The sequence below is a fragment of the Patella vulgata genome, chromosome 6 (genome assembly GCF_932274485.2).
Source record: "Patella vulgata chromosome 6, xgPatVulg1.2, whole genome shotgun sequence".
NCBI lineage: Eukaryota > Metazoa > Mollusca > Gastropoda > Patellidae > Patella > Patella vulgata.
The window spans coordinates 29,291,207-29,302,866 of record NC_065884.2 but is presented as its reverse complement, the minus strand read 5'-3'; the positions used below and the strand labels follow the sequence as shown (position 1 = coordinate 29,302,866).

Genomic DNA, 11,660 nt, shown 5'->3' with positions numbered 1-11,660 from the left:
CTGATTGGTTGATGCTTTAGGGCCAATAACTTTGGTTTTAATTAAGTGAGAGTGATGAAACTCTTGAGTATAGATTCATTATATCATTACCTTGACTAAGTTTGATGATATGAGAATTTTCTGCTTAGACTAAGGATTGATAAGCAATTTGATTGGTCAAGACTTTGGAACATAACAACTCTGCTTTTAATTGAGGTAGAATGTTTAAACTTGATGTTCATTAGGTAAATGTTTTGAGTTCAATGATTAACATTTCGAGCTAAAGCTAAACACTTTTATTGGTCGATGCTTTGGGGCCAGTTAACTTTGATTCTATCTGATAGAGAGTGATGAAACTTGATAATCGGTTTGATTGCTTGATACTTTTGAAAAAAATAAATGTGCGATTAATTAATATGTGTCATCTATTTATTTTGGGATTTCGGCGGGGGACATCAGCCTCACTGTTGGCTTGTTTTTTTAGTTGAAAGACTCACAGAAAACCAAACAAAAGTAACCTTACTAGCATAATGGCCGAACAGAAAATCAAATTAGAAAGGTTTAGATGTGAAGTGGATCATAGCACAATCTTAGTGGAAAAGTCCCCCCAACCTTGACACTGAACAAACCTTGAACTTTCCAACTCATATTATGACAGACATTTTAGTTGGAAAGTGCAAGACAGTATTTGCAATGATATTTTCTATCAAGGAATCTGAGAGGCCTTGGGCTGGGTCCATTACCAATTGCAATTAGTGACAAAAAAAAGGAGAGTATTACATGAAGGCCTTTTGACATCAATTTAAAAAAAGACAATAATGCAACCAGAAGGGGATTGACATAATGCAAATTGAAATTAATGCAACTATCAATTCAATTTCATATCTTCGTTTCCAAAAATGCTACTGGCTAGTTTCCTTTAAGTTATCCATAACAGTAACCTATCAATTGATTAGTTTTATTTGTTTGAGGGGTGTTGTGTTTGATGGCATTTCTGATTTACTTGGTCAAATTTCACACATTAAGCTCGGTCTGACAAGGACAGCTGTCTAGTCGTGCGGATGGGATGGAAAACCGAGGTCCCGTGTACACATTGGCGTGCACGTAAAACATCCCTTGGCAGTTTGAATTCAATATAAGGGTAGGCCATAGTTCCGCGGCCCGGGCAAAATTTTCCTCATTGCACACTGTATGGCGTATGCCCGTCTTCATTAGCCCAGTTTAGGAGCAGAACAGTAGGACGTTAAACCCCATTTCATTTCACATTAAGCTCCAGTTGGTTGTTTCTGGCATTCAACTGGAGCACTGCTTTATAAAGTATTCTGTGGTTTTGAAGATGTATTCTTTCAAGTAAGTGCAGGGGGACTGCACCACACATAATTTACACGAAAACAAATATACCGACAAGACATATTACGCAGAACTCACAAACGCACAATTCAAATAAAGTGATTTTGAGATAATTGCTAATCAGCAAGGTATATATACAGATGACAAGTTAACAATAAATGTGATTTTATTCATGTATTTACTGTAGTAATATTCTTGTAAATTGTTGATGAACAATATATTAAGCTTGGAGCTACACAGAATTATACAATGAATAACATGAAATAATAATTTACCATATCTTCATAATATCAATAGCTGCCTTGATCTACAAAATAAACATACATGTAACAAATAGTTTAATATTGATTGTAAATGATAAACACTATAATATGCTTTATAGCCCTATCCATTCCAATTAGGAACTTTGATAAATTAATTTTGGTATACATGGTACATACAAATACTTAAACTTAAGAAACAAAACATACATAGCACTCTGGTATTTCAATGTCTAAACATTGTTTTGTTCAGATTGACTTAAAACAAAAGAAAATTTGGATTTTTTCAAACAATTACAGTTTACAAAGTCTTATTTTCATATCAAACAGAAAAAAAAATAATAAAATGGGCACAGGATTTTCTTGTGGATTTTTTTATCACAAAAATTCTATTAATTTAAGTAATTTTCAATTAAAGATTACTATTGTGATTTAAAACAAATTGTGAACTAAATTTTATATGTAAAAATGTGTTATAAATTTATAATTGAAATGAAAATGTTGATGAATTTTCAACAAAATGAACAGATCATTTAACTATCACACCGTCATGAAAAACTTTGATTATGCCATGCATATGCAAATGAATGGAAGTCATGGAAATATCGCACAAAATCTTAGCCAAGAAACACTCTCAGTAAGATCTTAAATAACAAAAGGATAATATACAATAAATACATTTTTTCTTTGGCAATTTTCTCTTATAAATAAAAGTGTGTTTTTGTTCTAGTTTTTAATATAATAAAATACTATCAAATTTAACACAAATATTTTTTTGATTTTATCTATATTAAACAATGTCAATACTTACACATTATCATCTTATAATCATCAATCATCATTAAGTACAGATTTTTGTTGTGTAAACATTTTTTTACCCATTTAGGTGCATGAATAAAACTTTCTGATTTGACTTACTATCAACTAAATCTAAGTTACACAATGCACTGTTACTGACATGGATGACATATTTATCACAAAGGAATAATGTGGTCACAGGTGTGTTTTTAAGTAAGGATGAAATATGATGTGGAGATGAGATACAACACAAATGAGATGAAAATACAAGTTCCTGTCAAATATTTAATAAATTTAATGAACCCAATTCATCACAGACAATATGCAAAGACTTAAAGACTATTTAAGTTGGTGGTCAGGTATCTTACACATCACAGTTAAATAATGAGGCGTCTTTGTTTTAATCACCCACTTTAAATAAATCCCGCAGATATAACTATATATACGTTTTATACAACTCCATTCACCTGTTGTCATGATACAATGCTAGGAGGTTGTAGCAATATTTAGTGGTAATGTTGAGGTAGCAGACGTTACTGCACTAGGTAAGGAAACCATAACAACCGGTTTAACCATAGGCTGACCAATCACCTGACCTTGTTGCATTTGCTGCAGTAATGGCTGCTGTAAAATTGGAAACTGTTTTAACAGCTGATGTGACGACATGATGTTACCAAAACCAGCCATTTGAAGTCCTTGGGGCATCATTGTCATCGGTGTTAATGTTCCCATACCCATATGTGCATACGACACTAACTGTGGCTGTGGTGTCGTACCAGCTTGACTTGTCATGCCTGTTAATAAAGTATTGTTTCTGGGAAACTGAGCTAGAAGTGGATTCAAAGTCATAAAATGAGCATTTGTTGTGGCCAGTATAGGCTTAATGGCCGACATAGAGGCTAAGCTGGTAACAGACGGAGTGACTATGGTAGTAATAAGTTGAGTTGTTTTCAGAGGTATGGGTTGACCTATAGACGCAGTAGGTGGTTGTCCAATAATTGGAAGTGATGTTGATGTTCTACTCATGCCAGTAAGAGCTGAGATTGGTCCAATAGCAGAAAGATTTGGCACATTTGTTATTCCAGGTAATGAAGTAGCACTAGGAACAAATCTGGATGATGTAACTGTAGCTGTTGATATATGATTGTATGTACTGGATGCTGATGTGGTCGTACTAGTCGTCAATAACATGGGAGTTTGTAAACCAGTAGTTGATGTGGGTATCGACATGGTAGGAGTAAGAATATTTCCGCTTGATAATGGTGTTGTTCCGATTGGGAAAGCCAACTGTTGCTGAAGTAAAGGATTCATTTGTGCTGCGGACGGTATGCCCAAGTTCATTGTATTTACTGAAATTAAAAAAAGAAATTTAAATCAAGAAGAGACTATGAATTAGGTAATAGATCACAGATGAAGAACTTATCGCCCCATCAGAACCACTGAGCTGCACATGTGACACACAATAGCCATACACGTGGGAGGGGTTTATTGTCAAATTTGACACTTCAAGGAAGGGTTGATGAAAAATGCCACTTGCTGGTTTATCCTATCCATGTTTGCTTTCCTATCGGTTCTTGCATAAATAAGATTTACTGTTTAGCATATCTTTGCTTTAGTGTGTTATGTTTAATTTGATAGGGAGACGTGTTCGTCAACATCAACGGACAACACGGCAAGAATTGGCCGTGGCACTGCAAGAATTGGCCGTGGCACTGCAAGAGGAGTGGGTCAGATTGCCCCAAATCGTGATTGGACGGTTGATTAGGAGCATGCCACAACAAATTGCTGAATGTCTGAGGATTGGTGGAGCAATTACTCATTATTAAGACAAAAATCATTTTCACTTTTGACAGTGTATCTCTTTGCGAGTGAAATGGGGCCATCAGATAAGCCGCCCATATGAACTGTTTATGTTCAAGTGTAGGCAATTGGCCTGTTATTAACATACACTAGTTACCTCTAATAAAAACAGCAGTGCATTTCTGCAGTTTTGTATTGTTTCTGATTATCCCCTACTTTTTTTGAAGAGTATATATACATCAACAGGTTTAATTTGAATCGCTTTATCTAACCTATTGATTTTAGTAGTAGTATTTTTAGGATAACCAAATGATGCTAAAACACACAAACCTTGGGATACAGCTAATTGTTCTCTTTGTCTCTGTAAAGCTTGTCTTTTACTGAGTGTTTGATGTAGTAACTGTGTCACTGGTGCTCGGATATGAGTAGGCATCGTTGGTGTAACAGATGTGCCTTTGATGTGTGAAAATTTCTTTGATGTGGATATTGTCGGTTGTGGCTGTATCATTTGCACAGAAGTATTTAGTATCATTTGAGTCAGTGTGGATGGACCTTTATCTGAAATGAAAGAGTAAGAAAAACGTACGGAGATTTTCTTAATTTGATCACTCAAAACTATAAGAACTCTGTCATACAAAGAGCATGTATAAATTGAACGTTTTATAATGCACCATTTCGTTTCTTCGTTTCTAGAGTTATATGTCCACTTCCACCTAGGGTGATACCGTAGACAACATAGAACTTGTTTCCTTAGGTAACTCTATGTAGTCCTCATGCAACAGGGTCAAAATATATGAAGTTTGCAAACAATCCGACATGTAACATTTAACAAACTATCTGTTATCCTATTTCATAATATTTTTTCAAGTACATTTGTAATTGAAACAGTGATCAGCAGAGATCTGAATAAGATAATTAAATCTAAAACTTGTGCATAAATATATGTAAGAAAGCATGAACAAGACTTTTACCTTTAGATGAATGTTTCAACTTTTTATTAGTTGGTCGTTTATCATTGTCTTCATCATTATCACTAACAATAGGACTTCCATCACCTAAAATAAAGTTAATTGATTATCAGAAAGTTTATAACTTAACTGGAATTAAAATTCTTGACAATTGATATATCCTAAAAAAAAATCCTTTCCAACTGCTTTATATTTCTTCAATATGAAAATCACTATTTTGACCTGTATGCAACCACAGATATAGAATCTATAACCTCTGCCATGTGAGCTAAAGAACATTCCCTTGACCTAGTCCGTAGACAACATATCTGAAGCATACCTGATGCAGTAGATGTTGAATTTGTTTCTTGTTCTTGGGTTGGCATCCATTTAGTAAGATCAACATCCATGTTAAGCTTAGCCAAATCAACTTTTAATTTCTCTAATCTTTCCCGTAATCTTGATTTTTCACTAACTAATCTATGAAGCTCTCTGTCAAACTCCTTTTCCTTTCTTTTCATATTCTGGGAAAATATAATACATCATAACTTATAATTTAGTGACTATGTCTTTGTACCAGCGCAGCTAGCAGATAGGTTGGCTTGCAACATTATATACCCACAACAAGTCTGTGATTCAAGTTGTCCATAATGGTTGTCAAATTGCAATTCTTTGAGTAAAAAAAAACCAAACAAAACCTTTTTTCTGATAAAACATAACTCGATAACTGATCAAATTAAATAGAATTCTACACCTCATATACATGAATGTAAATCCAGCATATACATTTTCAATAGATTAATGATAAATGTAGTCTCTAGAGTTCTCATAAGAAATTGTGGATGACAGCAATTTATGACCATATAAGAAGTATGCACATAGAGCATTCACACGATAAAACATAACTAGAGCATTCACAAGATAACTAATCAAATTTGCCTCACATATATGTAAATTCAGCCTACATTTTAAGTAGATTTATGATAAATGTAGGCTCTAGAGTTCTCATAATTGTGGATGACAGCAATTTATGAACATTATCAGAAGTATGCACATAGAAACAGACTTAAAACCAACAACTCTTTATTTTATTGCTTATAAATGAGTGAACATAACCAAAAAATGTTTTAAAAAAATAAATCATAGAGACCAAGTAATGTACACCCTTTAAAATTGTATATTTCAAAAAAGAATTCTTGTAAATAAGAGCCAACAGTTATGCTGATGTCCCCCGCTGAAATCTCAAAATAAATAGATGACACATATTAATTAATGCCACATTTATTTTTTTCAAAAGTATCAAGCAATCAAACTGATTATCAACTATACATTAAGTTTCATCAATCTCTATCAGATAGAATCAAAGTTATCTTGTTCCAAAGCATCGACCAATGAAATTGCTTAGCTCTGCTTAGCTTTAGCTCAAAATGTTAATCATTGAACTCAGTCAAGACATTCACCTAATGAACATCTACATCAAGTTTAAATATTCACCATAAGTTAAAGCCAGAGTTGTTATGTTCCAAAGTCATGACCAATCAAATTGCTTATCACTCCTTAGCCTAAGCAGAAAATTCTTGTCATCGAACTTTGTCAAGGGAATGATTTAATGAATCTCTACTCGGAGTTTTATCACTCTCACTTAATTAAAACCAAAGTTATCGTGCCCCAAAGCACAACCAATCGGATTGCTTATCTCTGCTTAGCTAAGCAGACAATGTTTATTATCAAACTCCATCAAGGCATTCACTTAATGAAGGCCTACACCAAGTTAGAACATTCTATCTCAATAAGGAGAGTTATTGTGTTCCAAAGTCTCGACCAATCAAATTGCTTATCGCTCTGCTTACTTGAGCGGAAAATGCTCATTATCAAACTTAGTCAAGGTATTGATGTAATGAAACCAAGTTTCATCACTCTCACTTAATCAGAACTAAAGTTATCGTGTGCCACATCATCAACCCTAAACAGAAAATGTTGATCTTCAAACTCCATCAAGGCAATCACCTAATAAACGCCTACACCGAGTTTGAACATTCTAGCTTAATTAGAAGCAGAGTTATTGTGTCCCAAAGAATGTGACAAAAAGACAGACAGACCCATTTAAATTTAATAGTCCCCTGTTTTCTTCGAAAGGTGGCGGACAATAGTCAATAATTTGAATAATTATAACATTTTTAACACATGGTCACAAGGCCTAAAGTAAGACCTGGGCGCAATTGACATATTTTAATTTAGCTCTTGAATAATGCATCTTTAAATGCACCTCATAAATCGAACAATTTTCAAATTTATTTTCCATTTTGCTATCAAGCGATGACACGAGTCTACATTCCGTAGATAAGAATATAGAAAATAACGTGGTTTTGCTAACGCCCACATGTAAATATTATCCATCATCACGTGGCAACATGTTTACAACTTTCAACCAATGAAAACCTTACAGGTGCAAAGACTCGTCTATAAATAGTAACCCTCATTGAAAATACACATGACACGCGTTAGTTTGTTTGATCACGCCCAAAATCAGATGAAACCACGCCTCCCATTCCAGCAGAATTGTGGGTAAATAGGCTATATTTAGTAACATCACATTGCGCTGACAACTTGTCACATGCAAGACTTTTAACCTGGAAAAGGACTGCATATAATTGTTATCAACGCAAATTTTTGATATAAGTTGACATAGTCCAATTTTACCTGTATGAATTTTAAAGCTCCCCTCAGGATGCTCAAATTAGAAGTCTTTTTGTCTTCCATAAAAGGAATTTGAACTTTCAAAATATCAAAACATTCTTTCAAGTGAGCTCTCCTTAAAAAAATAAATGAATAAATAATGGTGATAGGTTGAATAAATAGAAATTATCGTGTTTAGTTTATTGTAAATAATATATCAATAGATTTAGATCTATTATCAGTATTGTCAGTAAAAAGAGAAAATAAATTAGGCCGAAAAATTATGGCAAGCCAAAAATTATTCTTAAATGTAATATATATTCACATGAAGGCATTTACGCATAACAATAACATTTTATCTAGCCACGAGGCATCTTTACGTTCTCACTATTTATAGCTGATGCACCATCGCATGTCACAGTGGCATTTTAGATCCATGGTATGGTGACCGTGAGTGAAATGTGAATTTACCTGTTTTTCTCCAGTTTGTTATGGGTTTCGCGAGTTCCGGCCCTACAAGAAATATAAATAAAGGAAATAAACAAAATGCCTTATCATTCGAATGCGCGTAATATCTAATCTATCGATTGACATGCATGAATGGAGAGAAAAATAAAGTAAGAAATAACTACAATGTCAAAGTGGTGTCAGCCATGTTGAGTTAGGACAACTTACCCTCCGGCTCGTCGTCTATCTTTTCTGTCGTCTGCATATCCATAACCACGTTGACTGCCTATACTATCATCTAAAGAAGAATCTCCATCGGCCAAGGTTTCTGTTTTGATAAATGTCCTAATTTCCCCTCCTGGTGAACCGTCGTCATCTAAAAATATTCATAAATTGACATGTAATTTTGGTTTGCATGACTATCGAGCTAACGACACACAAAGTAATTATAATAATTTCATAATAAATTCGATCTTTCTACCGGCTACGCAAGATCAGAGGCAACCATTAGCTAAATGAAGACCATTGGATATATTTTGAAAGCAAGACGATGCTGGACAAAATGGAAAGTCAAAAATGAAGTATTTATTTACACAAATCTCACGCCACATTTTACTATTTATTAGGCTATACGACGTAAAGCCATGTGCAAGCTTACCACGTGGTTTACTGTGGGCGCTCCACTCAATATATTCAGCCGCTTCTAACAACGTATCTAGACTCATCTCAAGATATCAGAATCTAAAAACGATATCCCTGCACTGGAGACTGCATCTAGAAGTAAATGAAATCCACGATGCTATGTTCTAGTTAGGTGAAATTGGTACTAAAATTACGCTTAGACATAAGATGGCGGTCGACTTGATCAAAACACTCTGCACTATGCAAATGAAATGAACACATGGTTGATGATTGACACCTGTCAAAACGTTCGCTACTTCGCTCACGTGCGCTACAGTCGAAGACCTTTCATTTTCGATTCAATATCGACAGAATAGTTCGCGAATCATTTTTTATATATATCTTTTTAAAATCTGATCCAACATTTTTATAGCATGTAATCTTAAAACGCAAATAAATAAAAAGAACAAAACAATCTCCATCTTGTTAGTATGGATGAATATTATAATTAATTATGGGCGTTTCCATGCTTCAATCCAGAGCAGATAGAATCACGAAAGGCAACGCGAGAATACGCGTGACGCCATGGAGTGGTTGACTGCTGTCGTGTCGTAATCAGCAATTTATTGAAGTATTAGAATAGGGGTGACGTATATCCTTTGGAAACAGACATTGCATTTATTCAAATAATGGTGTAATTGTTTACCACGGTAAGTAGGCTATGTCTGTGGTTTTGGTGTTATAACAACTTACGGGTCATTGCACTTGTTCCATGAATTACGACTTGACAGTACGTCAGTAGGCCTACACAACACACTTACAGTTACACAGTTGATTGATCGATTTGATACGTAATTTGTTTATTAAAATTAAAATACTTGCATTGCAAATTGCGATGTCTGTGTGTATTGTGAGTCTTGGACGCCGGTTGGTCATCTAGGCTTGTTTTTTATGGGTGGTGCGGTCCTTTGCTATAACACTCATAATAGTCATAAGCATTACTAAATATGTATCACTATCAGTGCAGGTCGAGAGATTGAAGGAGAATGAATATGATTGTGTGAATGTTGGCGCGAGCCAATATTTATGAAGATGTGATGGACTTTTTAAACTCATTCCAGGTGAATTTTTAACACAGAGATCTTTGCTTACAGTTGATCTGTAACAAAGATTTGAAGGATTAGGAAGTGTTGCAGAAATAGGAAAAGACAGAGAGCAATAACACTGTACAGATACATAGACACTCCCGTCTACAGTAGTATTAGTTCAAACTTTAGCTCTGAACTTAGGTCTCATTACACTCGCCCTGTACGTTCAGGAACCATCCTTTTGAATCCTTGTCAAAACTGAAATCGCTTCCCAGTTCCCAGTCAATTTTACTGGGCAACTTTTTACTGCTAAACGGTGGTTTGTCAAACCGTGTGAACGCCTGTACAATGTAAAGGAACATCTTAGTGACAAAATAAGACCTTGCTTACCTCGCTAGAGTCAGTATGAGCGACACAACACGCTGTTAAAAAATACGTCCCAGTCTTCTAAGCTACTTGGCGGAGTCCATTGAAATCTAAATATAGGGCAACACACAAATTTACGAACTTGGCCATATAAGATAAAACAAAATTTAAGTTTAGTAAGCCTGGGAGAAAAAAATTGAAATCTTTGAAAAGTTGAGAATCTTCAGTCATTTATTTCTTTGCCTAGCCCAATTACAATAATTTACAATCACATTTTTTCAAAAATCCCAGTTTTTTCCCCCAGACCTACATAAATTTCATTTCATTATATGGCCGAGTTTGTAAATTTGTGTGTTACCCTATATTTAGATTTCAATTATGTCCACCAAGTTAGTTAGAAGACGGGGCCGTATTTTTTAACAGCGTGTTGTGTCCAGGGTAGACTGGACAACCTGCTCTAAATGACGTCAGGCTTGTTGCTACGTCACAGCGCTATTCTGACTGCAAGTGATAAATGATGTCAGGCTTGTTCCTACGTCACTGCGCTATTCTGACTGCAAGTCAGAAAAGGAGTGATGTAGGAGCGAGTCTGACGTATTAGAGCAGGTTATCCAGTCTATGTCCAGGGCTGCCGACAACCAGTATCGTTGTTTATATTGCGTGCATCTATTTAATCGAGATTATTCGTAAAATACTGTGTGCATCTGATTGAACAAAAATTGGTTGATGCATTTGGACAAGATAACTCTGATTCGAACTTATTAAGAGTGATGAAACTTAGTATAGAGTTTCACTACCAGGTACTTTAAAACCTTGACTGAGTGAAAATTTTCTGCTTAGACTAAGTATAGTTGATCAGTTTGATTGCTTGATACTTTTCAAAAAGATAAATGTGCAATTAATTAATATGTGTCATCTTTTTATTTTGAGATTGTGGCAGGGGACATCGGCCCTGTTGGCTCGATGAAATAATGATTAAGAAAATATTCAAAATTATGACAATCGCTATTACTCAATTGTGCTTCATATTTCTATGTTGGTTTTGCTGTGACTAAGAAAAACAGAGTGAAGGTAAACAAGAATAAAATATGTCTGACGAATAAGTTATTGTGATGTCTTTATTGGAATTAGAGTTCATTAAGGGGGAGGCTATCCGAAAAAAAATTCCTGAAATGTTAAAGCTATTGAATTGAAAATGGCACAAATAGTTAGTAAATGTAATAAACAAGGGAAAATTAACATTAAAAAAAAGTTGTTGCCAGGGTAACACATTTTTGGGAAAAAATTATGAAAAAGGTAGGTATGCTATATCTCTGTCACTAATTAAA

General features: G+C 34.6%; 2 protein-coding genes across 3 annotated transcripts in view; one reads left to right on the top strand and one right to left on the bottom strand.

The window, feature by feature from the left end:
• Positions 1-1,494: 1,494 nt before the first annotated feature.
• Positions 1,495-9,132, bottom strand: LOC126825731 (max-binding protein MNT). Of its 2 annotated transcripts, XM_050555500.2 has the most exons (8): positions 8,916-9,132; positions 8,486-8,633; positions 8,282-8,323; positions 7,835-7,946; positions 5,475-5,658; positions 5,159-5,242; positions 4,518-4,745; positions 1,495-3,736 (listed from the first exon to the last, which is right to left on the bottom strand). In XM_050555500.2, exons 1-8 carry the CDS (start codon positions 8,980-8,982, stop codon positions 2,874-2,876), a joined length of 1,728 nt encoding a protein of 575 aa, XP_050411457.1. In that variant the 5' UTR covers positions 8,983-9,132; the 3' UTR covers positions 1,495-2,873. The 2 variants fall into 2 exon arrangements, with proteins under 2 accessions (XP_050411457.1, XP_050411458.1); XM_050555501.2 differs by lacking the exon at positions 8,282-8,323.
• A 301-nt stretch (positions 9,133-9,433) lies between these two features.
• Positions 9,434-11,660, top strand: part of LOC126825742 (transmembrane protein 248) — a 38,585-nt gene continuing 36,358 nt past the window's right edge. Inside the window, exon 1 of the mRNA XM_050555523.2 lies at positions 9,434-9,588. The gene's annotated coding sequence lies outside the window, so the exon portion shown is untranslated. The remainder of the gene's footprint in view (positions 9,589-11,660) is intronic.